Source organism: Lissotriton helveticus, chromosome 9 (genome assembly GCF_964261635.1).
Source record: "Lissotriton helveticus chromosome 9, aLisHel1.1, whole genome shotgun sequence".
Classification (NCBI taxonomy): Eukaryota; Metazoa; Chordata; class Amphibia; order Caudata; family Salamandridae; genus Lissotriton; species Lissotriton helveticus.
Window position 1 is genome coordinate 957,799,887 of NC_136070.1, and position 27,365 is coordinate 957,827,251.

The following is a 27,365-nucleotide window of genomic DNA, read 5'->3' on the forward strand; positions in this document are numbered from 1 at the left end:
TGAGAGTACAGATTGAGGTGGTAGATGTAAATTCTCCTGATATATTAGTATTAAAAATCAACACATGCGAAGGGAAAAAACTCCTCCTGATAAATGTTTACAACAGACCAACACCTCTATCAAAAGAATCATCTACATTAGCCAAATTAGATTCTTTTCTAAATGGATTAGATGGCAAAGATGATCAAGTTATTTTGGGTGGCGACTTGAATTGTAATTATGAACCTGTCCTGGGGCTGAGTGACATATTTGAAGATGAAGACCAAGCTAATCAAATTCCAACACTGGAGAATACCAAACCGGTCAAATGTTCGGTTTTGGCGGTCCAATTAACCAAATTATGTGCGTAGTATTGTCTTAGGGCCTGCAATGGACGACTTCCGTCTGACCATTCGAAAAAACCTACCTTCAGTAGAAATAATTATAGGAGCAATTTAGATTTTGTGATTGTTTCCATGCCCTATCTGGCCGAGTATCCTGGACTTTGAGGTAAAGAACAGGTATGAAAGTGATCACTTTCCCCTGAGTCTTTTAATAGAAGCTTCCTTGTTTCAGGGAGCTGCAGGCACATCGCTTGTAGATGTAAATAACGGAAATAACACTGAGATACACATCAGTAATAATAGACGTGTTATAAAATGGCCTTTTATATTGGACCATGGTGAGATCCTGGCTGACATATACACACTTTTTGCAGGGACCTTTGGCCCATATATAGGCCCCAATGTAAGCGAGGGAAATCCTATTCACTTTATGTCACTGCACAAAACTTTTTTAATGATTTAAAAATGTTAGTCACCAAAATGCCCAAGAAAAACCAACAAAAGACAGAGAATCTGTCCCATAGCAAACCATGGTATGACAGAATCTGTAGGGAAGCTAAAAGGGTGCTCATATCAGCTATTAAATCTAAAACTTTATCCGATATAAAAATAGCAAGGAATAACTACAAGACAGCACAAAAGGCTTCTAAAAAAGCCTGGGAGGAAGAAACATGGGCTGACATGCTCTTAGCGGTCAGATCGAATGATAATGTAGGCTTTTGGAGGTTGGTAGTTAACGGGAACCATGTAGGTAGAGTGGCTAAGGACGTCTATTTGGACGAGCTAACATGGGTTAACCATTTCACTAACCTCTATAAAAAGTATGATGATGCCCAACCTGATGTGGATGTCCCACATCTTGTTTATCCAACTGATTCCCAGGACTTTACACTGGCCGAAACAGAGATGGCAATTAATCTAGTAAAGACTGGTAAAGCCCCAGGCTTGGACAAGATCCCTGGTGATTTATACAAACATGATCTAACAGTTTGGGCACCATATATAAATTACTTGTGCAATATGTTATGCCTTAGCCTAGATTTCCCCGAAAGTTGGAGGGGGGCTGAAATTGTTTTAATTTTTAAAAAAGGGGATCGGAAGGACCCCTCCAATTACCGGCCAATCAGCTTGATGGATATTCTCCAGAAAATGTACTCACGACATATTTTAACTCGTGTTAGTAACTGGATGTAGGAAAATGCAATTTTAACCAAATTTCAAGATGGTTTCCGTTGTAAAGTAAGCACAATAGACCAGATATTTCGATTCTGTTGTCTTTATTGGAAATATGTACATATCAAAAAGGGACACTTATACGTTGCTTTCGTCGACCTGAGAGCAGCATTTGATTTAGTGCTGCGCAATTTTTTATGGAAAACATTGAGTGATGTAGGGCTGCCAAATAGCCTATTGGTCCAGATAAAAGAACTGCACGAAGGGAATTTTGCAAAAATCCGATGGGGCCCAAGTGGGGAACTGACCCAACAAATTCCCATCGAGCGTAGCGTTCGCCAAGGCTGCGTACTGGCCCCTACACTTTTTTCCCTTTTTGTGAACGACATCCCTACACATCTAGAGGGATGTGCAAACGATTCACCAAAACTGAATGGAGATAGGGTAACAGCACTACTGTTTGCTGACGACACTATCCTGATTTCCCAAACCAAGAAAGGTCTCCAGGCACTACTTAATTCCTTTAGTGATTATTGCAACAAGAAAGGACTGGAGATAAACGGGAAAAAGACGAAATGTATGGCCCTTAATCCACCGAAAATTGACAAAGGATGTTTAATACTGAATGGTGCTAAATTAGAATCGGTCCCAAATTTTTCTTATCTAGGGGTTACCATAGATTCTAATTTTTCTTGGAGAGCCCAAATGGAAAAAAGTAAGCTGGCATTCAGCCAGAATGTAAAGCCAATTCTTAGGAAACATAGTTTGAGCACCAGCAAAGCAGTGTCTCCGGTAGCTGAGCTTTTTAAATTCAAGGTTCAACCAGCAGCATTGTATGGTGCAGAAATTTGGGGGCCAGGGTCAACAGACACTTTTCGGGTTCTGGATAATACGTTCATGAGAAGTTTGGTAAGGGTCCCAAGAGGCACTCCCTTAGTGCCACTCGAATTGGACCTAAATGTCAAAAGAACTGACCATTACACCATAATCCGCCCATTGATGCTATGGGTTAGATTGTGGCGGGTGCCTGAATTGCAGGATTACAGGGATGGTCTAAAAGAAATCATGGGGTTTGATAATTCAACAACTATCCCTTGGTTAAAACATGTCAAATTTTGGCTTACCAAAATAGGCTTAAAACAATTTTGGGAGAATCCAGAATACCTCCCGTCTAACCCAAAACTAATACTATAAAGGGCCTTTTGGAGTTTCATGGTCAACATGGCAACTAATGCCGCAGCTGCTGGAACCTTGGTAACAAATTTTCTCAGCTTCAAGGATGAGCCACTATTTGAGACCTTTTTAGATGAGATAGAGCCCCCACTTGCTAAAACTCTATTTCTAAAATTAAGAAATGGTAATCTTTTGACCAAAACAACCTTAGCACGGTGGTCAAGGAGGTCTAATGCTTCATCCCTGGAGGCTGACGAAATTTGTGCAATGTGTGACTGTAGCCAGATTGAAAATGAGACTCACATCTTTTTTTTTTGCCCCGCCTATGCATTGGCTAGAACAAGATGGATCAAACCAATGTGCTTATTGCTAGGCCTGAGATCATGCAACCAGGCTCTGAGAATACTCAAAACTAATACAAATCAAACAATAGTATTTAGTGTTAGTCGATTTTTACATTCAATCTTTTTCCTAAGGATAAAAAAGGGGCAACAGCTTTAAAATGAAGTATATCCTTAAAAACAGAATCAAAATATGCCCTAGTAGCTTCAGAGGGATATATGGTTTATCTAATTGGTTGTGCTTAAATTTAATTGTATTTAGTCATGTTTTTTTATTTTTTTTTATTGATGTTCATACTAATGTAATGATGTGCTGCGACTCTTTTAGGGCATTCATGCCGAAATAAAGAATTTTGACTTGACTTGACTTCTGAAATTGCTGTTCTTAATAAAAGATATTGTAGTGCACTGAAGCAAGGGCCCTACATCCATGCAGAGCATTATACTAGCTGGTAAACTATCAGGAGTTGCATGGATATGCCTTTCAATATGAAACCTTGATTTATCTTTTTCAGGAGAGTCACTTGGGTTACATTGTCGCAGCGGCCAATCTCCACGCACAGAACCACAAGATCCGTGGCTCCAGAGACCGAGATGCTGTCCGGCGGATCCTGGAGACAGTCCATGTCCCTCCATTCCAGCCAAAAGCGGGTGTGACTATACACGTCACCGATGAGGAGGCAGCGGAGGCCACAGAAGACATTGGTAAGAAACCAAGTCAGTTGGACTTTCCAGAACTTCCTCAGCAAAAACATAGCTTCAGCCTGAGTTCAGTCAAGCTTTCCAGTATCCTTCATTCCGACCCCATATAGCTTTGAAACTACACCTCATGAAAATAAAAAAATGTATCCAAATCTCTCAGCAATGGACACCAGCAAAAGTGGGACATTTGTAGTGAATAAGTAATGGAAACACCTACCCATGTACCCCAATGATCTCCTTATGTTAGCCACACTTGAGAAGCCTGGTAGGACCATGAGAAAAAAGTGGAAAGAGGTCAAAAAGGTAATATTTAGCTGAATATATCCATTGGTTTTTGGTAGCCCTTAAAAGTGCCATTTCCACATTCAGGCATTTTTCACCAAACAATAGCAGATACCCAAGTCCAGTCCATGTTCAACTCTTTCATTGGCGCTGTCACATTTAAGTAATTCCAGATACATGACGTCGCAAAGGAGGTGGAAGAGGAGTGCTGTCTAATATTAAGATGTGTTACAGATGCCTTCCTTGAGGAAATGCAGCTCAAAAAAACAAAAAAGTTACAAGCACTGTAAACTTTCACTACCTACAAACCATTTGGGGCATATGTGATACATTTATTAAATCCCTGGAGCAGTTAAGACAACACAGCTTTAATGTTATGTTATACAGAATGTATAAAGTGCGCATACAACAAAAAGGTTTCTTTGCACTACACTAATTAGAGACGGCAGCTAGCAGAAAAATTAGCTGTAAGCTTCTCTAAACAGCCAAGTTTTTAAAAGTTCCCTAAACCTTACATATTTGGGTGTTTATTTATTTTATTTTTATTTTAAAGGTTTTATATAGCGCTGGCTAGACCCGGAGGTATCAGAGCGCTTTACATGAGTATCAGGTCATAGTTTCAAGTTACATCGATTACAAAGGTTACAAAGTTATAAGAGCATGGCAACATAGTTACTTGTAAGGTCGAGATAAACAATAAGCACAAATACGTAAGGGGAAAAGCAGGCAAGGGGAGAGATATAGGGGAGGGGGTAGGAGCAGGGGAAGTAGACAGATAATGAAGGTGGGAAAGAGGAGGGGAGGCTGAGAGACATCGCATGGAAAGAGGAGGGGAAGAGCGACGGGGACACGAACCGGTAGACCAGTCAAAGCAACGTCCAAAGTCCAGTAAGCTGTGATCTCAGGGGAAGTGGTATCACTTCCTTATCTCTGTTGAGAGAGGCTCCCATTACGCAGTGGACTCTCTCAGAGGGGTCTCTGAGACTCCAAGGCCTACATACTGGATCCTTCCCCAAAAAGGGGAGAGGGAGTGCTTTGGAAGGGGTGCCATACCATACCTCAGCTGTGAGTGGCACCCTTGGCGCAGTGGACTCTCTCAGCGGGTGCGCTGAGACTCCAGAGTATAAATATTGGATCTTTCCCCGACAAGGGGAGAAGGAGTGCTTAGTCAAAGGGCACAAAGGACAGTGGGCTAGGCAGAGTAGCAGGCAAGGGGAGAGATTCAGGGGAGAGGGGATAGGAGCTAGGGAAGTAGACAAAGAGGGAAAGAGTACTAAATGTGAACATGTTTAATTAATGAGTTATTAAATAGCGCTGGCTAGACCCGACGGAATCAGAGCGCTTTACATGAGGTGTGGAGCAAGGAAGGGGAAGGGGATAGGGTAAAGGGGTAGGAAGATAGGATGTAGAGGCGAGGGGAAATCTGCCCAAGGTCCGGCTGGGTAGGTGACGGCAGAGGGGGGAGGGGAGGGGGGGACCACAACCCATCTTCTCCTTAGCTATCTGGTAGCTCCTCCGGGCATCAGCCAAATCGCTTGGTCTCCACAGTCTGGGGTAAGTTCCGCAAGTTCCAAGTCCTGATGTGTAAGCAGGTTAGGGGATCGGTTCAAGGTCTGGTCAATGTCCAATTTTTGTCTCAGGGAAGTAAAACGACGTGGAGGGGACAACTATGGAAGCCATCTTTGGGTCAGGCAGGGGACTGTACTGTACACTGGTGGCCATCCTAAGGTCTGGCAACAGGTAGTTAGTGACAATATCTGATGTCAGATCTGATGTCAGGGATGAGAATGCTCCATGTATGGGGAGCCATCCCTGAGAGTTTGTCCCCACCCAGCCACTTTCTTTTACATCTTGGGTCAGTTAATAGGTTCAGGTGGGCTGATCTGAGATAACAATTGGGGTGTTGCACTGAATTCAAGAGGACATAAAGGCCGGACTATTGTCATGGAGGGATTTTAAGATGATGCAGCCTGTTTTGAAGAAAGTCCTCTGGGCAATTGGGAGCCAATGTAGCTTTTCCATCAGAGGCTTAGTAGGGCAGTGGCTAGGTTGACAAAAATCTAGCTGAGCTGTCAAGTTTTGTGCTACTTGCAGTCTACGATTGAGGCCGATTGGAATACTTAAATAGAGGGGGATTTGCATAGTCTATCTGGAACATAACAAAGGCAATGTTGATTTGAATGACGGCTTTGACAGTAAAGTATCCCCTGATTTTCCTAATTCTCTGAAGTTGGAGAAAGAATGAGGAAGTTGCTGCTCCTGTCTGTGGTTTCATGGAGAGACCCTCATCAATGAGAATCCCAAGACTTTTCACCACTTTTCTGGGGGACCCTATCTCGGGCCAGAAGGAGGGATTCCATTGATGGAGTTTATTTTTTGTAGCAACAATTTCTGTTTTGTCAGAGTTTAGCTTCAACTGATGGCTCTTCATCCAGTCCTGAATATATAGCATAGTGTTTTGGAAAAATTCCATGTTTTTATCAATGGTGAAAATCAGCTGCATATCATCAGCTTAGTTGTACATTTTCATCTTTGGTGAAAAGCAGCTGCATATCATCAGCTTAGTTGTACATTTTCATCTTTCGCTGCTCAAGGGAGTGTTGCAGTGGGCGAATGTAAAGGTTAAAAAGATGGGGGATAGAAAAGATCCCTGTGGCACTCCACAATTTAATTGGACCTTTGATGAACAGAAAGGAGAGAGACCTACCGATTGAGAACGGTCTTCAAGAAAAGATTTCATCCAACTGAGGGCAGTACCTTGCAGGCCTGTGGCCCTGACACGGTCAATCAAAATAATATGGTCAACTGTGCCAAAGGCCACTGATAGGTGTAGTAGGACCAGTGCCTGTGTGATGCATCAATCTGCCAAATAAAGAAGTAAAGAGATTTGTCGATCGTTATTCAAAATTTCGGGGGTCCTCTCCAGGTTTTTTAAGGAGAGGGATTACCACAGCCTTCTTAAAGGAGTGTGAGACCTTGCCCTGGTCTAAGGATAAGTTGGGGAAAGAGGCATCTATCTCGGGGAGAAGGGAAAATGTGTGTTTTTGGATCCACAGGGGACAGATATAATTCCGGGAACCTCATTTAACTTTGGCCATCATATCCATGAGACTGTCTTTGCTAATCTCAGTGAAGAACGAGAGTGTCATGGGATTTCTGTCTTCCGATGGGGTTATATTGGTTAATGAGCTGGGAAAATGCTGTCTTTTATCACCTTTATTTTGGCAAAAAAAGGAATTCAGAGCATTACATACATTTTGGGTGGGAAAAACAGGAAAGTTTACTCTGTCTTTTTTTCTTTTATGTCCTCATATCACCATAGTGTCTGCAAATCTCAGACCGCTTTATCTTTCCGCCTCATGGTCCGTTGCATTCTCACTTGGCCCCTCCGCTCTGAACTGCCCAAGTGGGCCTTCTCCTGGGGCGGAGAATAGGTGTAATAATCGGAGCTCATTGTTCTGTTTGGGGTTCTTTCCTAAATTACACTTCATCTGGAGAAGTCAGCCCATATCCCAGATGATCTTCCTTTGTTACATACCTAGTCCATTTGCCAGGCCAAGTTTACCACTTTGATCCAGACTGCGACCTTCTGAGGTGATTGATCTATCCGCCGTTTACAGATTGCCCTCTTCGCTGCAAGTATTAAGTAGAACAACAGACCATTCTGCTCCCTGATCATTAAGTTGTGTGTTGTCTTATTGACTCACAACAGGACTAATAATGAGTTAAGGGCTATTGTGACCCCTAAAATGTCCTTTAGGATATTTTTTTTATCCTAGGGCATGAAAGGAAAATGTGCTCATCATTTGCTTTTAAAAATCCACACCTTCTACACCTGGGGTGGGTAATGGAGCGAACATAGTGATTTTTAGCGGTGACCAATATAATCCGTCAATGGTAAAAAAAAGGGGTTTTGCTTTAAATTTGCCGGTTTAACGATAGAATATAGTAATTTCCGAGAATCACACAAGATTGGTTGTAAGTCCACGTTAAAGAACAAGATGGGTAACTACTCCACACAATAATCAGTTGTCCCACAGATAATAATTATTATATTCCGGCAGGACCAGAGAGACAGATAAGGAAGCTTCGCGCCGCCTTTGGGCAAGACAACCTGTTACTATCCCTGGGCAGTATATTGGGGGTGCGTCTTATCTTTGCTGTCCCGTCTGCGCATATCCAGGCCGTTTAATGCTGCATTCTGGGCCCGTTTACTTTGGCTCCCAGTTTATTAGACTCCTCTGTGGATGCCGTTTGGACACTTCTGATTCTTCCCTTATTTTCGGGCAGAAGGCATCCTGCTTTCCTCAAATTAACGACTTGCGAGCTTGTGATACCACATATCCGGTGGTTGCTCCAGTTGCACAGATGGGTCATGAAAATTCAACTTCTACGTTTTCGCCCTGAAGAAGGAACTGCTTATATGTCTGTTTTTGTGTTCCAAAACGCGTGTAGGCGTCTTTTATTGTCTAGTTTCTGCTTTTTCATTTCTGTACATTATATTTTCACATAAGGTGTTTTTGCGTTAGGTGATTATTATTGTCCTCATTTCAATTATGTTCATGTCAGAGAAGTTATGCTTTGTATGTTATTGTGTGTTTCTTCCACGGGCCGCTGTTTCTGTATAGTTCATGCGATTTTTAACATGTTTTTAAGTGTTTACCTCTATTTAGCCTTTTGATATCAATAAAATGTGAAATTACACCATGTCGTAATGTTTTATAATCTGCGGGACAACTGATTATTGTGTGGAGTAGTTACCCATTATAATTTATCCATTGGAGGAAGATCTTGTTCTTTAACTTGTTTTTCCCTACTCTCTTCCTCCCCATTGAGATTCAGGGTCCCTCTTTAGTTTTTGAATGGTTGTAAGTCCTCCCCTGGAAGGTTTCTCCACACACCATACGCGATGATTTCAGTTTTTTATCTTCCGCTTCCAGGAGTTTCTAGAACCATGTGGCAACCTCCTTTCTTTTGGGTCTTACGTCCTGGAGAGAAAACTCAAATTCACCCCCCCAGTCTCCGGTTTCGAGGAAGCAAACCCAAAAGATAGCTGCACATATATGAACCTGAATAGCCTATCTCCAACTTTGGCTCTCAGGGCTTCCCCAGGGTGGATGATCAATTCTCCCCAGGTAACAATCCCTGCCCGCCTTAGTGGAAGACTCAACCCATCCTTCATGCATTCTGGGGTGCCAAGTCAAGTCAAGTCAGAGAATTTATATAGCGCACTACCTACCCAGAGGGTCTCAAGGCGCTTAGAAATGGGAGGAGGATTACTTGTCAAATATCCACGTTTTAAGTTGCTTTCTGAATGCTAGGTGGTTCTGGGTGAGGCGAAGGTAAGCGGGGAGTGAGTTCCATGTTTTAGCAGCCAGGTAAGAGAATGATCTGCCTCCCATGGTGGTCTTGTTGATGCGAGGTACAGTGGCGAGGGCTTGACTGGAAGAGCGAAGTTGGCGGGAGGGGGTGTAGAAGGATAGTCGTGAGTTGAGGCATTCTGGTCCGATGTCGTAGAGTGATTTGTGTGCGTGGGTTAGCAGTCGGAAGGTGATTCTCTTATTGACGGGTAGCCAGTGGAGGTCTTTCAGGTGACCAGAGATGTGTTCGTTGCGCGGGATGTCTAATATGATCCTGGCTGAGGCGTTTTGGATTCGTTGGAGTTTCTTCTGAAGTTTAGCGGACGTACCTGCGTAGAGGGTGTTTCCGTAGTCTAAACGGCTCGTGACTAGAGCATGGGTGACTGTTTTCCTTGTTTCGGTGGGGATCCAGCGAAATGTTTTTCTGAGCATGCGAAGAATGTTGAAGCAGGATGAGGTAACGGCGCTGACTTGTCTGTTCATTGAGAGTGAAGAATCCAGGATGACGCCTAGGTTCCGTGCGTGGTCTGTCGGGATGGGTGCTTTTCCAAGGGCTTCCGGCCACCAAGAGTCGTCCCATGCAGAGGGGGATGTGCCTAAGATGAGGACTTCTGTTTTGTCTGAGTTCAGTTTCAGACGGCTTTGTTTCATCCATTCGGCAACTTCTTTCATTCCTTCGTGTAGGTTAGTTTTGGCGGTGCTGGGGTCATTGGTGAGAGAAAGGATTAGTTGAGTGTCATCCGCGTAAGAGATGATGTTGAGGTTGTGTTGGCGGGCGATGGCCGCGAGGGGGCTCATGTAAACGTTGAAGAGGGTGGGGCTGAGTGAGGATCCTTGTGGTACTCCACAGATGACTTCAGTGGCTTCGGACTTGAATGGTGGGAGGCGGACTCTCTGGGTTCTTCCGGTGAGGAACGAGGTGGTCCATTCAAGTGCTTTTCCTTGTATTCCGATGTTATTGAGGCGTTGTAACAGGGTGCTGTGACAAACTGTGTCGAATGCTGCCGAGAGGTCGAGGAGGATGAGGGCGACTGTGTCTCCATTGTCCAATAGAGTTCGAATGTCGTCTGTTGCTGCGATGAGGGCGGTCTCAGTGCTGTGTTTTGCTCGGAAGCCAGATTGTGAGGAGTCGAGGGATTTGTTGGCTTCGAGGAAAGCGGCGAGCTGGTTGTTGACGGCTTTCTCGATGACTTTGGCCGGGAATGGAAGGAGCGAAATGGGGCGGTAATTTTTGAGTTCGGTGGGGTTCGCTGTGTTTTTTTTTAGAAGGGCGGTGAGTTCAGCGTGTTTCCAGCTTTCCGGGAAGGTGGCGGAGTTGAAGGAGCAGTTGATGACGTCTCGTAGGTGCGGTGCTATGACGGAGCCTGCTTTGTTGAAGATGTGATGAGGACATGGGTCTGTGGGGGAGCCTGAGTGGATGGAATTCATCAGGCGGATTGTGTCCTCAGTAGACATTGGGGTCCAGTCGTTGAGGGTGTTTACGGGGGGAGAGTGTTCAGCAAATGGTTGGGTGGGTTGGTCTCTGGGTTGGTTGTCGAAGCTGTTGTGGATGTCGGCAATTTTGTTGTGGAAGAATGAGGCTAGGGAGTCGCAGAGGGCTTGAGAGGGGGTAATGTCGTTGGAGTTGGCTGAGGGGTTGGAGAATTCCTTGACGATGTTGAAGAGTTCCTTGCTGTTGTGGGCGTTGTTGTCAAGTCGATCCTTGAATGCTGTTTTCTTGGCCTTTCGGATTAGTTGGTGGTGAGTGCGGGCGGCGTTTTTGAAGGCGTCCTTGGTGCTAGTGGTTGGGTCTTTTTTCCAGGCCTTTTCAAGGGAGCGGCAGAATTTCTTGGACTTTTTAAGATCATCGTTGAACCATGAGGCCTTCTTGTTGTCAGGTTTGCTTTGACGTTTTCTCAGTGGTGCTAAGGTGTCGGCGGTGTTGGATAATCATAGGGTGAAGTTGGCGGCGGCTTGGTCTGGGTTAGAAGAGTGGGCTGGGGTGTTTCGAAGGAGCGATGCGGAGATCTGGTCGATGGTGATCTTGTTCCAGTTTCTTTGCAGAGTTGGTTGGAGGTGGTTGGTGGGTTTTGGCTTGTTGTAGGTGAAGTGAACGCAGCTGTGGTCAGTCCAGAGGAGATCCGTAGTGTGGCTGAAGGAGACATGATTGCTGGAGGTGAAGATGGGGTCAAGTGTGTGACCTGCGATGTGGGTGGGGGAAGTGACTAGTTGTTTAAGTCCGAGGTTGGCGAGGTTGTCCAAGAGGGTGGAGGTGTTGCGGTCGTTGTTCTTTTCAAGGTGAAAGTTGAGGTCTCCCAGAAGGGTGTATTCTTTGGAGGGGAGCGCGTGTGGAGTGATGAAGTCCGTGATGTCTTCACTGAATTTAGCGCGGGGTCCTGGTGGTCTGTAGAGGAGGGTGCCTCTGAGTGTGGTCTTGGGGTCGATGTGTATTTGGAAGTGGAGGTGTTCGGAGTTGGCGAGGTTGGTGTCAGAGCTGGTTGAGATGCGGATTGATTTCTTATGGACGATAGCGATGCCTCCTCCTGTGTGGCCGGTACGGTCCTTGCGTATGATCTTATAGTCTTCAGGGATGGCAATGGTGATGTCTGGGGCGGAGGAAGCGTTCATCCATGTTTCCGTTAGGAAGGCGACGTCTGGAGAGATGGTGTCTAGTAGGTTCCATAGGTCAATGGCGTGCCTGTGCACCGAGCGGGTGTTGAGAAGGATGCATTGTAGGTGGTTGGGGTCGGGAATCTGTGGTGTGGTCGTAGCGGAGATGTTGTCGGTGCCGCTGAATTTGCAGGAATAGCAAGAGAATGGTCCATGGGTGTGTCCAGGAGCGGCTTGGAAGCAGGTGGGGGCGCGACCGGGGTTAAGGGCTAGGAGGGTGGCGGCATCGTAGGTAATGCGGGAGGGCTGGGCAGCGCGAGGGGCAGGGGGTCTGGCGCTGGGCGCGGTCCAGGCGCGGACGGGCGTAGACGGGCTTACCTTTGGCGCACCTTCGGCGCGGATTGGGCGCGGTCGCTGCGCGTAAACGCTGCGCGCGGGAGAAACTGTCATAAATGGATGGTGGAGGGGGAGGGGCGAGGGCGGCTCAGCTGGGAGGCGGGTCGGGCACACGAGGACGACAACAAACAGGCAAAATGGAGGCGGGGGAGGAGCAGAGCGGAGCGCTATTGACAAATGTGCAATCAATGTTAGGAAACAAGCAGATTGAATAGCTACAGCGCTAATTGGGCAAAGCGCTATACAAGGCACAAAGCAGGCGAAAATAAATGCAAGTTTTTAAGAGCTTCTGAAACGGAGCAGCGCTACGATACCAGGTGTCTGCCAGGGAGCGACCACTCAGACCGTGAGGAGGAGCGAGTCACAGCGTCTGCAGGGCGAGGAGCGCTATAATAAGTTAGTGGGAGGGCGGCTCAGCTGGGAGGCGGGTCGGGCACACGAGGACGACAACAAACAGGCAAAATGGAGGCGGGGGGAGGAGCAGAGCGGAGCGCTATTGACAAATGTGCAATCAATGTTAGGAAACAAGCAGATTGAATAGCTACAGCGCTAATTGGGCAAAGCGCTATACAAGGCACAAAGCAGGCGAAAATAAATGCAAGTTTTTAAGAGCTTCTGAAACGGAGCAGCGCTACGATACCAGGTGTCTGCCAGGGAGCGACCACTCAGACCGTGAGGAGGAGCGAGCGAGTGCCAGGTGAATCCGATATTGGTGCAAAGTCAGAATGATATCCTATGCTGAGCATTTTCCTCACCTTGCACCAAAGTTTACGTGCTTTCTTTAAAACCTTCAGTTGTACCCGTTGAAATAATTTTGGCACTTCAAACTTATACAGAAACCCATCATCATCCATCTCCCTTGTCATTTCTCCTATTAGAATTCCCCAAGTTGGATAGTTCTCTGACAATTTCAAAGATGTGCTTTGTTTTATTTGCTGAGTTTAGAATTTTATTTGAAGAAAAGGTCTGTTTAATCTGCAAGATTCGCTTTTTGTAGATTTTTAAGCTTTGGATGAAAATGTCCTTGTTTTCAGGCAGATAAGTATTTTGCCATTTCCATTCTGCCTGCCGAAGTTCAAGCTTTCCTGACTTTAGCTCTTCTGAAAACCATTTAGACGCTTCATGACGTTGAATTTGTTCGGTATTTCGAAGAGGGGCATTGCTGGCTACTATTAGGTAGTCGGATACTGTACCCTCAAAATCATTCAGGCTCTCAGTAGGATTGGGTAGGGAAAGTGCCAGTGTGTCGCACAACATGTTGAGATTTGTGTGATTCCAATTTCTGGAAAGGGTACTCTGACATGTGGTGGGTTTCAGGGAGGTTGTCATTTACAATAAACTTGATTAGTTGGTGATCTGATCTTATGAAAGGGGAGACAGTAAGGATAAATATGGATAAATAATAGACCAAACCTGGTCTAAAGTATGGCCTTTAATGTGTGTTGTTTCAAACACATTTTGGTCAAAATAAAGACTGATCAGTGTGTCAGTCAGATCTATGGGCATTTGGCCACGATATCCTCATTCGCACAATAATTTAAATCTCCTAGGAATAGGATTTTTTCTTAGTCAATGGCCAATGAGGATAGAGAATCAGTTAAAAGTTTGGGGAAATGCTACAAGTGACCAGGGGGTCTATATATGAGGACACATATCAGAGCAGAAGTAGAGGAATCCAATTTAATTAGAATGTTGTCCACCATTGGGATTGGTACTGAAGTAAGTTTTACATGTTTTTTGACAACTGCAGTGACCCCCCCACCTTTTTGATCCAGCGGCCTATTGGTGTTGAGTAACTAATAGTTTCCAGGGATGGCTGCTCGGATATCTGGCATGAATTTGTCTGTTAGCCAAGTTTCAGTCATTAATAGTATGTCTGGGTATTCTGAATTGAGTAAATGAAATATCTCAAGTTGATGCTTGACCTGCGAAAGCGTAACGAGATGGGTAATTTTGAAGTGATCAGTGATTCCATTAATAAGGAGCAGGAATAGACTTGCTATTAATGGTGATGTAAGTAGCTGAAGTCTATTTTGGCAATATAGTCACAGGCAAGTTCTGATTTAACATGCCTCATTTACTGAGTTTTGACACTAAAGATGGATCAGGTTGATAGCTTCCAGAGAAGAGGTTTCTAAGGTCACTAGACGAGTAGACGAGCTTTCGGGCATAATGGCTGGCCCCTGGCCCGATCTGCCGCAGACGCACGCAGACGGGCTTGCCTTTGAGTGCCGTGGCTCCCGTCAGGAGGCAGTTTGCACCAGCCCATTTCTCATGTTAGTGCTGCCTAACACAAAACCAACTACAGAACCATGAAAGTTGGGAGGGGATGTGGCGTAATGACCAGAGCCTCTGACTTTAAAGCCGGGGATCCAGGTGTGAGTTTCAGCGTCGACTCAACATCCTATGATTCTGGGCAAATCACTTAATCTCCACACAAATTAATGTATACTTAACTGGTGCTCATGAAAAGTGCCGTGTTGATGATTAAATGCTGGTGCTGAGCACCGGAAACCACCAGCTCAAATTAAGCCCTGCCTACACCCCAGGCTGACCAGCGAACTGCCCACCAGTGTCTAAATAAGGCCCTTATGCTAAGTAGTGGGACAGGGGAAGTTAATGCGAGTGCAGAGGAAGTGTTTCTCCACCTAATGGTTGTGAAAAAGAGAAGCATAGTTAAAATTGACAATGTACTTGTCTGCTAAACTTGCTCCTGCATGTTATCCATCTTGCAGAAAATTTGCAGGAGTAAATTTAGTGGATAAGAAATAATCATGGAAATTAATGATTTGCGTACATTTCTATGACGTCTGGGGATTTCTATGAATCCCCTAAAAGTTGAAAATCTGTGCAAATATCAGGATTAAGTCCACAATTCATAATTTTCTGACTTCTAAAAGACGATTTCCCAGTCAGCTTCAATATTTCTAATGACTATAGCCCTTGTTCACACTTAATCAAAGATTTCACCAGGATACTTGGTGAAAGGAGAATACCTGATGAAACCACAATAAAACATAAAGGTTTTCTTATAGACCCTGATAGGCAATTTCGCCCGCTAGCCTTGTACGGATTTCTGAGATCACTGAAACTTCCAAAATGAGAGCTTGTGTTAGCAAAGTAACAATATATCCGATGCATAGGGCATTTTCTCCCTAATCCCCTGGGCCATATTTCGTTTTTCCTCCTCGAGTCCCTCATGCCTTCCAGGCCAGACCCGGGCAGGGAAAATCAGTGGAAGTAGGCCTGCTCCAAAGGTGGCTGGAGTACAGCAGATGTGACCTGGCCACTCATGGCAGCCACGGCTGGGTTAATGATTACTGTTAGCTGAAGGAAACGTTTCATGACTGTTCTTGCATTATATTCAAAAGGCTGCTCTTTTGCTATATTCAACCCTAAGGAAACATTGCAAAAAATTATAATTTCAAATATTGAACTTTGAGGATACTAACCCCATTCTGTCAATCTCTAGGGTGCTGTGCTTCAGGCAACTTTGCGTACAAGTGCATCAGCGGGTTGGGAGGTCGCTAATAGTACAGGACAAGAAGCAACTACTGTTACATTAAATCTAAAAAAAAAGAATTAAAGAGAACAAATTGTTGTCCACCCATGGCTGTCCCTGTGTTTGCCGCCACTCAGTGGCCGCATTAAGAAGGGGGTGCTGGCGATTCCTGCGTTTCCTGCCTCGCGACGGCTGCAAGTAAGAGCGGGGGAAGGCCGCCGCCTCCAAAACCCATACCGCCCCCGCCGCCACTTGCTATGCCACTGCCCACAGACCTCTCACAACATGCAGCCACAAACTATCTGCTGACAGTTTGGAACTTATCTTTATACTTGCCAACCCTACTGAATTAGGCAGTAGGCTACCAACAATTTCTACTTGCTTCTGATTTTGCAACATATTCCTGAATCTTTTCAAAGCTTGCTGCCGGTCTGCTATTAGATCACATTTTCAGGCATGTGTTGTGAAGTCATTTCAGCTGCAAGCACAGACAGGCTTTTATTTGAAGGAGTTTTCTTTGATGTAATATTACAATTCGGGGTTTGTGTTGAAATTCCGAAAGTTCCCCATTACTAGCACTTGTAAAAGAGAGGGGGGGGGGGGGTAAAGTTCCTGCTTTCAAAACCAACCCTTAGAAGATTTTTCTTCTGGATATTTTAAGAAAGCAACAACAGAATTCGCAGTAATGTTTACAGTAACAGAGGCAACAAAATGTTTCCTAATGTTGCGGCAGCCAACCTCAGGCCTTAGGGCCACACTTTTTATTCGCAGGGCCGGACTGGCTGAAGGGAGAATAATCTCTCTCATTCTCCTCATAGAGAGTGGTCATCTTGTTCAAAAGATCACTTTAAATTGTGTCATGGGCAAACTGGATCCCTTCATTACTTTTGGTTTTATTGAACAAACTGTTGCCCTTAAACCAGTGTTTTAAATAGGCCGGAACTCACCGGTACTCACCGGTACTTTCTTCTTAGTTTTCTCCCTAGAGTACCGGAACTTCTCCTTGTGTCAAGAGAGTACCGGTACTCCTAGAGGCAAGCTGGGGTCGGGCTCTGGGGTATGGGAATTCATGCAGCGCTGGTGCTGCAGAATACCTTCAATGGGAGAGTGTCTGTGAGGCGCTCTGACAGTCAACAGTGAGTGTATTCAAGCGCTAGGTTGCTGATGCTGCCTTATACTCTTTACTGACAGCGGGTCAGGAATAAGGAGATGTGGCCTGATGGACAGAGCTCCCCACATCTGAACTTTTGCGATGTCAGCTAGAGTGTAAGGCTGCTGCGTTGGCATACACTGTCAGAGCGCTCAACGCCTTTGGCCAAGCTCAGCTCGTGTACAGTGCGCAATTAGTACTTTTTAGCAATTATATATAGTGCACACTTGGCAGGAGGGTTTTAAAGCACTTTAAATGAGTAGTGCAAACTCTACACGAAAGCATACTTTATTTTCTTTTTATGGCCCAGAGATCAGAAATCCCAGGTTCTGCTCAACATCCTGCTATTCTGGATGATCTCCCCGTACCATAAAAACGAAAAAAAAAATGTTTTCATCTAAAACTTCTGCTTCTCAAGTAAAAAGCTTTAATGCCCTCTGGCCAAGTTCGCACAATATAAAACTGCAAAAAACACCAATTACTACGTGCACAGATGAAGAAACTTGGCCGAAGGACACTAGAGCGCTTTTGCATTGAATAAGAAAATGCCACCATTGTTAAATACCTGCCTCAAAGCCACGCCCTGAGACATGCCCCTACGAGACCCTCAAGACCCCTCCCAATAAATTTGGTGAATAGCGTCACTTTTCTTTTTCCATTTAAAGCACTGCCTTAAACGTCTTACTTGGTAACAAAAATTGGGCCTGGTTGAGATAAATGGAAAATAGAATGGAGGAAAAGCTTTATTAAGTTAGAACCTTTCAACATGTTAAATAAGGAGTTAATTTACCATCAGTGGGGTTTGTTGCTTGCTAATTTGAAAATGACTGCGCCGTTCTCAAAATGTTATTCTCGCTCAAGGATAGGATCTACTAAGTTCTTGAGAGACCGGGACAAAGAATTCAGAGAAACATTTTAATATATTCAGCCCATCTTTGAATCCTTCAAAAGTTGTTAGATAAGGCTTGTGCTTTTAAACTTTACAAAATAAGTTTTAAAGATACATTTTGTAAGTAATGCAAAGTTTTTATTCTAGAAGCCGGTACAATGTAATTAACTGACCAAAAAGAAGGGCGTCAGAAAAAGTCTGGGAGCTAATTATCAACCTAAGTTATAAATCAGAAAATCATGTTAATAAATCTATTCAAGCTGATGATTAGCCCAAACATGTTATTACTCTGTCATGCAACAGAGGTGTGATGTAGTTATTGATTGCAGACAAAAGTGATGCAAAAATGTTGGGGTCCTAGGACCTATAAACATACTTAAAAGAAATACAAACTTCTGTGTCCTGAGTCTGACAATTCTGTCATGCCTAGAACTCAGCACTATCCCTGATACATGGAGGGGATTTGTGCTACACACTTTTTTTAAACGGGCAATGCAAACAAGCCATAGAATTCCCTTATCATATCCCTTTTAGACTTCATGGTGAAGCTATATGTCAAACAGTCATTGAAAGAAATCAGATACTGGGTTGAAAAAACATACATTCTCCCCTTTCATCAAGTAGGGTTTAGGATGAGCTGCAAGACTACATTCCCTCATGACGCTGATGCGCCTAGAGGCCTGTCCAACATGAAATGTGGCTACCGGGGGGAGAGGGGTGGGTATTATCTGGCACCGCAGATCAACAGTATCCTGAGTTCGGGCCTGGGATCCGGAGCGGAAGCCTGAGCTACCCTTGTGGCGATCTGCAGGTATGCCAGAGACCTGGCAACTGCCATTTTGGACCCTGCCATTGGTCGCCTGCTTTGGGGTTTCTATTGAGGAACTGAGAGTTGATTATTGAGAGAGAGGGTTACCCCAGTATTGGAACTTTCATAGATTCACATGCTTTTGTATCATTCCCCGTCGTCGGAATGGGAGTCTCGGTAACAAAAATACCATAGCTGTAGGTACAAAAGACCAAGGAAAAAGGTCTAGGCCTCATTCCCTTTTGTAGCATATCACCCTCTTTGTGTAAAAGAGACCAAACTTAGGCATCAGCCAATCAGAAGTGCCTCACCCCTTAGAACCTTCCTGAAGGAGCCTCAGATTTTCTACCGCACGTTGTGCTTAGGGAGTCACCTTTGAGGTCTGCTCAACTTCTACTCTTCAAAGCACCTGTGGGAAGAAGAGGCTTTTTGTGGAGGATAAGCACAAAGACTGCATCTATTGCCTCTATCCTGACCACCAGGCTGCGGACTGCAAGATCTGTCGCACCTTTTCGACCAAGACCCTCCGGGACCGTGAAGGTAGACTTTTGACATGGCTCCAGAAGCTGAAATCCAGGAAGGACACTGTCTCTAGTGACAGTGAGGATGCAGCGTCTATGTCTTCCTCGAGAAGGTCAGTGAAGAGGGGTAGGGGTTCCCCTTCTCCTTCTGTGGAAAGATCTTCTAAGGCCTCAAAAAAGACCCCCAATGAGTCTGAGAGCCTAGGTCCCAGCAAATCTCCTCACCGAGGTTAAAAGGAGAGGGTAGGACCTGCTACGCCTTTCAAAGGTGAGAAGACTGCCTTAGCCTTCAAGAAACCTTCATCCCAGTCTTCTGAGAGGAGTTCTAAGTCCTCGACGACGAAGACGTCGACGGCGGAGGTGACGTCGACGGCAGAGGTTCCGTCGATGAAAAAATCAAAATCGAAAATGTTATCATCGACGATCCCGTCGACAGGGGTTCCGCCGACGAAGGTACCGTCGACGGCGGATTCAGCAGCGTCGGCGGAGGATTTGCCGATGACGAAGATGCCGCCGACGACAAAGGCGCCGACGACGAAGGCGCCAACGACGAAGGTGCCGACGACGAAGGTGCCGTCGACGAAGGTGCCGACGACGAAAGTTACGCCAACGACGATGGTAACGACGTCGACGGTAACAACGACGACGGTCTCGTCGACGAGGGCATCGACGATGACGACTTTGTCAATGACGACAGCGGAAGCGTCGACAGTTACATCGTCGACAACTTCGACGACCCCGATCTCGTTGACGCGTGTACAACAGTCGACGACGGAACCGTCGACGATCTTGTCCTCTGAAAAGAGAATTACAATTTCTGTGACAAGAATCACGCCGGAGATGACTTCTCCGTGGAGTGTGTCTCCCCTACTGCCAACCATGCTTTTTCAGGAAGGAGAGTCAGAGGAGGATGACCAGGACTCGTACAGCTATGCCAATAGTCCCTCCCAACTACTTGTCAAATGCCAGGAGACGGACTCTGAGGGCGAATACAACCACAACTAGGTTGGTCATCATCAGGCGGCCCAGTCACAACACCTTTCTGGGCAGGATATGGTTACAGTGCCATCTTCTTTTCTTCAAGATCTGCATAAGATGCTGCAGGACTATAAATCTAAGGCGAATAGGCCAATTCCGGTCTCAACAACGCCTGCTGCGCCTACAGTGATTTCGGCCTCACCAGTGACGCCAAATTTTCCGGCTCAAGTTTCTCCTCAGCCTCAGACATCCTTCCAACAGGATTCCACCGGGCTGCAAGAGGCCCATGATGATTCCTCGGATGAGGATCAGCAGTCGGATCATTAATCTATTCCTAATACTGAATATGATGAATATATCATTCCAGATCCCGCATCACCAGTCCCGGATCCGGCGGATTCCCCGCCAGCGGACATTGGGGGCTTCCATCAGCTGATGGAAAGAGCTGCTGGCAGATTCAAATTGGCCATGCCTAAGGTTACTAAAGATTGTTTCCTATATGATTTCAAGGAACCCTTTAGGAAATCAACTAGGTCCATTCCTATTGTGGATCATCTGTGGAAAGAGGGCCTAAAGGCTATGAAGAACCCGGCGACGGTGGTCCCTGTGCTACCGCATCTGGATAAGAAATACAAGGCACCCGACGATGGTCCGGCGGCCTTAACGGGTCATCCAAGACCAGACTCCGTTATCTCGCAGGCAGCGCAGAGGAAATCCCGTAACCCCTCTGCTCCCTTAACAACTCCTCCGGACAAGGAAGGGCGGAGGTTGGATAATGCGGGGAAAAGATTCTCATCGATGGCGAGTTTGCTGGGGCGAGCTGCTAATGCCCTGGCGATCTTGGGTAGATACGACCGCCAGCTTTGGTGTGATGACGCCCCGTACCTCGACCAGCTGCCTCCAGAGTCAACATCTGAGGCAAAAAAGATCTTGCAAGAGGGAGAAGCGACGTCGATGGAGATCATTGACTGTGCAATGGACATTGCAACAGCGGCGTTTCGTTCCTTGGCTGAGGTGGCAGGCCTCCGTTGCCAAGGATGGCTCAAGGCTACTTGGTTCCGCCTGAGATCCAAAACAAGGTCCTGGATCTTCCCTTTGATGGTGCGGCATTGTTCGGCAAACTCATTGACGACACTCTTCAAGAAATAAAAAAGAAAACGGAGACGGCCAGGTCCTTGGGGACCCTTCAATACCGAAAGTCTCCTTTTAAGGGATCCAGAGGCAGAGGTGGTAACTTCAGAGGATCCTTCCAACAGCAGCGCTATTCCTCCACGGGCTCAAGTTCCCATCAATACTGTCAGCCTTATCAACAGCGACAGGGCCAGTCTACCAACTACTCCATGCCTTACAATAAGGGGAAACAGGCTGGACGAGGACGAGATTCGTCCAAGCGCCAATAGCGGCCTCCTGGCTCTTCCTACTGGACCCTCCTTCAAGAGATCATCAGTTGGAGGCAGGGTCACCAAATACCTTCAAAACTGGTCCAGGATAACATCGGACCGTTGGGTGCTCAACATCATTCGGAAAGGGCATACCTTGGAATTCACGCAAGTCCCTCCACCCAAGCCCCCGGCAGCCATTCCATCGAAACACCAGCGTCTCCTGCGGCTCGAGGTCCAACAGATGCTCCGAAAGGGAGCGATAGAGCCGGTTCCCTCAAACCAAAGGGGGCAAGGATTCTATTCCAGGTTCTTCCTGGTGAGGAAGACGCTAGAGACATGGCGCCCCATTTTAGACCTGAGGGAGCTAAACACCTATCTCATCTCCCTGTCCTTCCGGATGGTCTCTCTCCAGGACATCTTGAAGCTTATCAGTCCGGGGGATTTCATGGCCACGCTTGATCTCGAGGATGCGTATTTCCATGTTTCGATTCACCCAGCACACAGAAGGTTTCTGCGATTCACAGTAGCCAAGAGCCACTTTCAATTCAGGGTTTTACCCTTTGGACTCCGCTCAGCCCCGAGAATTTTTACGAAGGTGCTGGCGCCAGTAGCAGCTTTCCTGCGAAGGATCCATTTCCAATTCTTCCCCTACCTGGACGACTGGTTGCTGAAAGCTCCGTCCAGGGAGGCAGCGCTCGAGGCTGTTCAAGCTTGTACCAATTTGTTTCAGAATCTGGGACTCACTCTGAACAACGGAAAGTCCTCTCTGGTCCCGTCCAGAAAGGCTCGCTTCCTAGGAGCCATCTTGGATTCAAAGCTCTCAAAAGCCTTCCCAACTCCGGAAAGGAGGGAGAAATTACAGACCTTGGCCCGGGACTTACACGCAAGAAAGTGTCTTTCAGTACGCCGCTACAAGTCTCTACTGGGAGTGATTTCATCGTGTATTCCACTAATTCCCCATTGCAGACTAAAAATGTGTCCTCTGCAGGAACAACTGGATAACCAGTGGAAACAGGTCCACGGTTCATTCGAGGACAGAGTGACCGTCACTCCAATGATGAAGGAAGCGGCCTTATGGTGGACAGATCAAAACAACTTATCCCAAGGTCTATCCTTCGTAAGTGACCCGTCTCCACAAGTGGTGACAACGGACGCGTCATTGGAGGGTTGGGGGGCAGTGATGCAAGACCTGCATGTCAGCGGTCATTGGTCGCCCCAGGAGAAACGTCTCCACATAAACCTTTTAGAGCTAAGGGTGATAAGACTGGCTCTGCAAGCTTTTCTTCCTCGTCTGGAAGGTTCACAGATGCTTATCAGGACGGACAACACCACGGCCATGCACTATATGAACAAGGAAGGAGGAACCAGATCTCGTCCATTGTCGCACGAAGCTCAACAGATCTGGGAATGGGCGATTCTTCAGAGGATATCGCTGAAGGCAGATCACTTGCCAGGGGTCCTAAACGAAAACGCCGACAGACTGAGCAGGTCATCCTCAGTCAGCCACGAATTGGAATTGAATCAGAGGGTTTTGGAGGAGATCTTCAGCCAGTGGGGCAGACCGGAAATCGATCTTTTTGCCACTCCGACCAACAAGAATTGACGGTCTTATGCAAGCAGGCTTCACCATCGAGGTTCTCTGGGGAGTGCGCTTTCGATAGCATGGTCGAGGACATTTGTCTACGCCTTTCCTCCCATACCTCTGATCCCACTGCTCATCCGGCTGATCAAGGTGGAGCCGTGCAGGATGATCCTCATAGCCCCTGCTTGGCCGAGGCAGTTCTGGTTCACGGAACTCCATCTGTTGTCGATAGCCCCTCCTCTTCCTTTGGAGGTTCTACCAGATCTCCTCACGATGTCCGAAGGACAAGTTTGGCACCCAGAGCCGCAGTTGTTACACCTGACTGCATGGCTCCTGAGCAGCGAGAGTTTATGAACCTACCCTTATCAAGAGAGATTAAGGAGGTCCTTTCCCAGGCAAGGGCTCCTTCAACGAACAAGACTTACCGTCTTAAGTGGAAAAGATTTTGTTGCTGGTGCAGGAAAGAAAGCATTGATCCTTTCACTTCCAAGCCTCATCAGCTCCTTCCTTATCTGCTATCCTTGGCTAAGTCGGGACTAGCCCATTCATCGATTAAGGTCCATTTGGCGGCAATATCAAGGTTCAGAAGGACGGGTTCTGGGCCTTCCTTGTGGTCTTCCAGAATTGTCAAACAATTTCTTAAGGGCTTGTTCAGAGTTTATTCACCAGTGAGACCACCTCCTCCTACATGGCATTTAAATCTAGTCCTTTCTCAACTCATGAAAGCCCCATTTGAACCAATCCATCGTTCTGACATGAAATTCCTTTCATGGAAATTGTCTCTCCTCCTCGCTCTCACGTCGGCTAGGCGTGTTGGAGAATTGCAGGCCTTGACTATCCAAGAACCTTTCCTCCAATTCAAAAGAAACACTGTAATCATGAGAACTAATCCTAGGTTTATGCCTAAGGTGCCCTCGGACTTCCACTTGAATGAGCCGGTCATTCGGTGTACAACCTTTACATCTCAACTTTTACAACGTAGTGCCTTTACAACGCGGTATTTACAACACAAACCATTACAACGCATTGCGCTGGGGGGCGCTCTAGGATAGGGAATAGATTTAATTTACTATCCAACACCTTCCCTACTATCCACGGGGATTGGAGTTGGAATAGTAAATTAAACTATTCACTATCCAGCGCCCCAAAGCACTATGCGTTGTAATGGTATGCGTTGTAAAACTCGCGTTGTAAAAGCATGCGTTGTAATTGTGAGAAGTTGGCCTGATATATGATGCTCACTAGTTCTAGTGATCACCTTGTATCAGTCCAAACAACCCTTATGGTGATTGGTTGTAAGTCAACCTTATAGACCAGCTATCCTAATGGTAGCATGGACAAAGCAGTCTTAGGCTAAACTCTTTTGGCATGTGAAGCGAGCTGTTTTACCACAATATAACCCCTTGAATACCAGATGAAAGGACACCACACAGGTTGTTATGAAAATAAACAGTATATTTATTAATAACAACACCTCTGAACTCTTTATGAGGTCAGAGGGCTAAGCACATGACAATCTCTTACGAAAAATACTACAAGTTGCACAAAATTACAATGGTGCCCTAGGGGCACGTCAAACCATATACTAAGTAAGTGGAATGTGAAAGTCGATAAAAGGAATGGAGCTGTCCAGAGGCTGTAGGATCGATGGGACCATGCTACACTAACTTCAGGTAAGTAATAGGAGGCCCACGGAACGCGTGTGCAGAGTGTGAACTCACACGCGAGATGCGTAACAACGTCTATGGACAGTACAGTTCAAGTTAAAGGTGAGTACGGACAATCCTGACTAGGTAGGACTAAAACGACTGTGGAACTGGACACTAGGACAGTTAAACTACCCTTGAGCACCGGAATGCTCTTGTTACCTCACCCACGGGCCGCGGGTGCATAGGTGTCAACGTGCGTCGGGTTCTCGCGTTGAAGTCAATGGAGCCTGAAAGAAAAGATGCTGCAGGCGACCAGGAGGAAGATGTCCGGTGCAATCCAAGGGTGGATTGTTGAAGAGGAAGACCTGAAAGCAGAGGGGACAATGTTCACAGTCACTAGCCAGTGACTGGAGTGGAACCAGGAAGGAACCAGATGTCGTCGTCGCGATCAGGTGAAGAGTGGACGCTTGACTCTGCAGCCACGTGGACCAGGAGGTGTCTTCGATGACCAGGATGGAGGCACGAGCTGTCCCACGCAGGCTCTCGCTGTCGGCGGTGTTGGATCCGGAATCGGCGTCAACAGGCCTTGGCAAAGGCAACCCAAGCGGTGAGTGAAGAAAGCGTCTGGTGCGGACTAGGAGAGTCCGGGGTGCCCCTCTTTTGGAAGGGAGCAAGGGCCAGTCTGGAGCAACCAGACCAGCAGCAAAGATTCAAAGGTTCGTCGTCTAGGAGGCCACTAGCCAGCCGGCAAGTGACCAGACAACGGGTCGAGCAGCAAACAAGCAGAAGGGCCCCACGCAGATCTCGTGGAGGCTGGAGGGCTGATCTTCGGTGCAGGAGCTGCTCGGGGTTGGGGCTTCTCAGTCCCAAAGCACTTGGTCGAGTTTACCTCGGGAGTCGTGCTGGAAGCGAAGTGCAGTTTCTTCCAAGATGGCCGGTCCCACGTGTCTCGTCGCACCCACGGGTCTCAGCTTTGCTGTAGATGTGAGTTGAGGTCGGAGAGGTCTGGGAATCTGGGTCTCGTCGGGCTCTGAAGTCTGGATCCTCGAGGGAAGACGACAAAGTGAAGCCGCTGGACGCTTGATGGTGCCTGCAGTTGCAGGGTGGACACTCCTTGCCCACAAGGGAGATTCTTCAGTCTTCTGTGGAGCAGAACGTCGAAGTCCAGAGTTTCTTCTTGTTGAATAGTTCAGGATAATCTAATTTGGAATGGGACCAGCTCCTACCTTTATTCTCCTAAAGGGGGCTGCACTACTGACTAGGTCCCTCCCCTGGGTGGGACCAGGAAGGGGGTGGTTACACCCCCTATCCTTTGTCCGGTTTCCCGCCAGAGCTGGGGCTGGGATGCCCCAGCAACTGGTTTGAACCGGTGTATGCACAGGGCACCTTGTGTGCCCCAGGCATGTCTCATTCCTTTCAGGCCTCCCTACCTCAATACACAAAATCCTGTCTGGGGTGGTGCTGGCACCTCCCAAGGCAGGAAACCCTTTGTCCAAGCCATCCTCGCTGGAAGGACTCCCAGCAGCAGGAGGTCAGACTTGTGTCTGTGGTGGCAGCATCCATTTTGTGATGCTGAGGCTCGAGTTAACTTTAACCAGGGTTCACAGTTACATACATGTCGTATCCCTCTAGAAGGGTGGAATGCTACCCCCGTCGCCAGAATTGGCGAGGGGGTAGTATTCCAAATCGTATGACACCTTACTCGACATGTTTTGATAATTTTATACCAGAGTTAGCATTTAACCGCTAGGTTGATAATGCACTTAAGAGTATATGGTATAGCGTTATCATGGAACAGCTATTAGGACCTGGTTCCGCAAGCTGCAAACGGGCTCAGCTCATGCCAGAGCACCATCTCACATACTTCCAAGCACTCTGCCTTCAGGATTGGTAAGGCCTTCCATAGGAGTGACTGATAGGAATATATGTGTCCATTTTAGGGTTAGATATAGGTATACTATATCTACAGCAAAGGGTGTTTACACCACCTTGCCCCAGCTGTCATGCAGCCAGTTGTGTCAGATTTAGATGGCCAGCCAGGGGTGGCATAATACATGCTTCAGCCCCTGGTAGGCCCTGGGTACACCTAGGCCCTGGGTACAGGGACTGATAAGGTGGCCCAGTACCAATTGGTAAATGCACCTAAAGTACATGGAGTCCATTTTAACAGAGAGAGCAGGAAGCCTGGGTCCTGAATAGCAGGATCCCAGGCCAACTAAGTCAAAAACCAGCAAAACACCAGGCAAAAAGTTGGGGGTAACCATAGTCAGATATCCACCTTCCTACAGTAATGTCATACATCCAGTCATTCTAAAGGCGTTCTTTCCTCAACCAGCTACACCAGCAGAAAGAACATTGCATTCGTTAGATGTACTGCGGTGCTTGAAATTCTACTTGGAACGTACTAAGGGATTTCGAAAATCCTCCCAGTTATTTGTTGCCTTCGGAGGTCCAAGCAAGGGCCTTCCTCTTTCCAAACAGGGCATTTCAAGATGGATCACGAGTGCCATTCTGCATTGTCACACTGCTGCAGGAAAACCTCTGACTGGCAGGATTCGAGCACAT

At 46.6% G+C, this 27,365-nt stretch overlaps 1 protein-coding gene across 1 annotated transcript in view; it reads left to right on the forward strand.

Moving 5' to 3' along the window:
* The window catches only part of UBA7 (ubiquitin like modifier activating enzyme 7), a 1,199,654-nt gene that overhangs the window by 504,377 nt on the left and 667,912 nt on the right, over positions 1 to 27,365 (forward strand). The window contains exon 19 of the mRNA XM_078661236.1: positions 3,526 to 3,715. Coding sequence (XP_078517362.1) covers positions 3,526 to 3,715 — 190 coding nt within the window. The remainder of the gene's footprint in view (positions 1 to 3,525; positions 3,716 to 27,365) is intronic.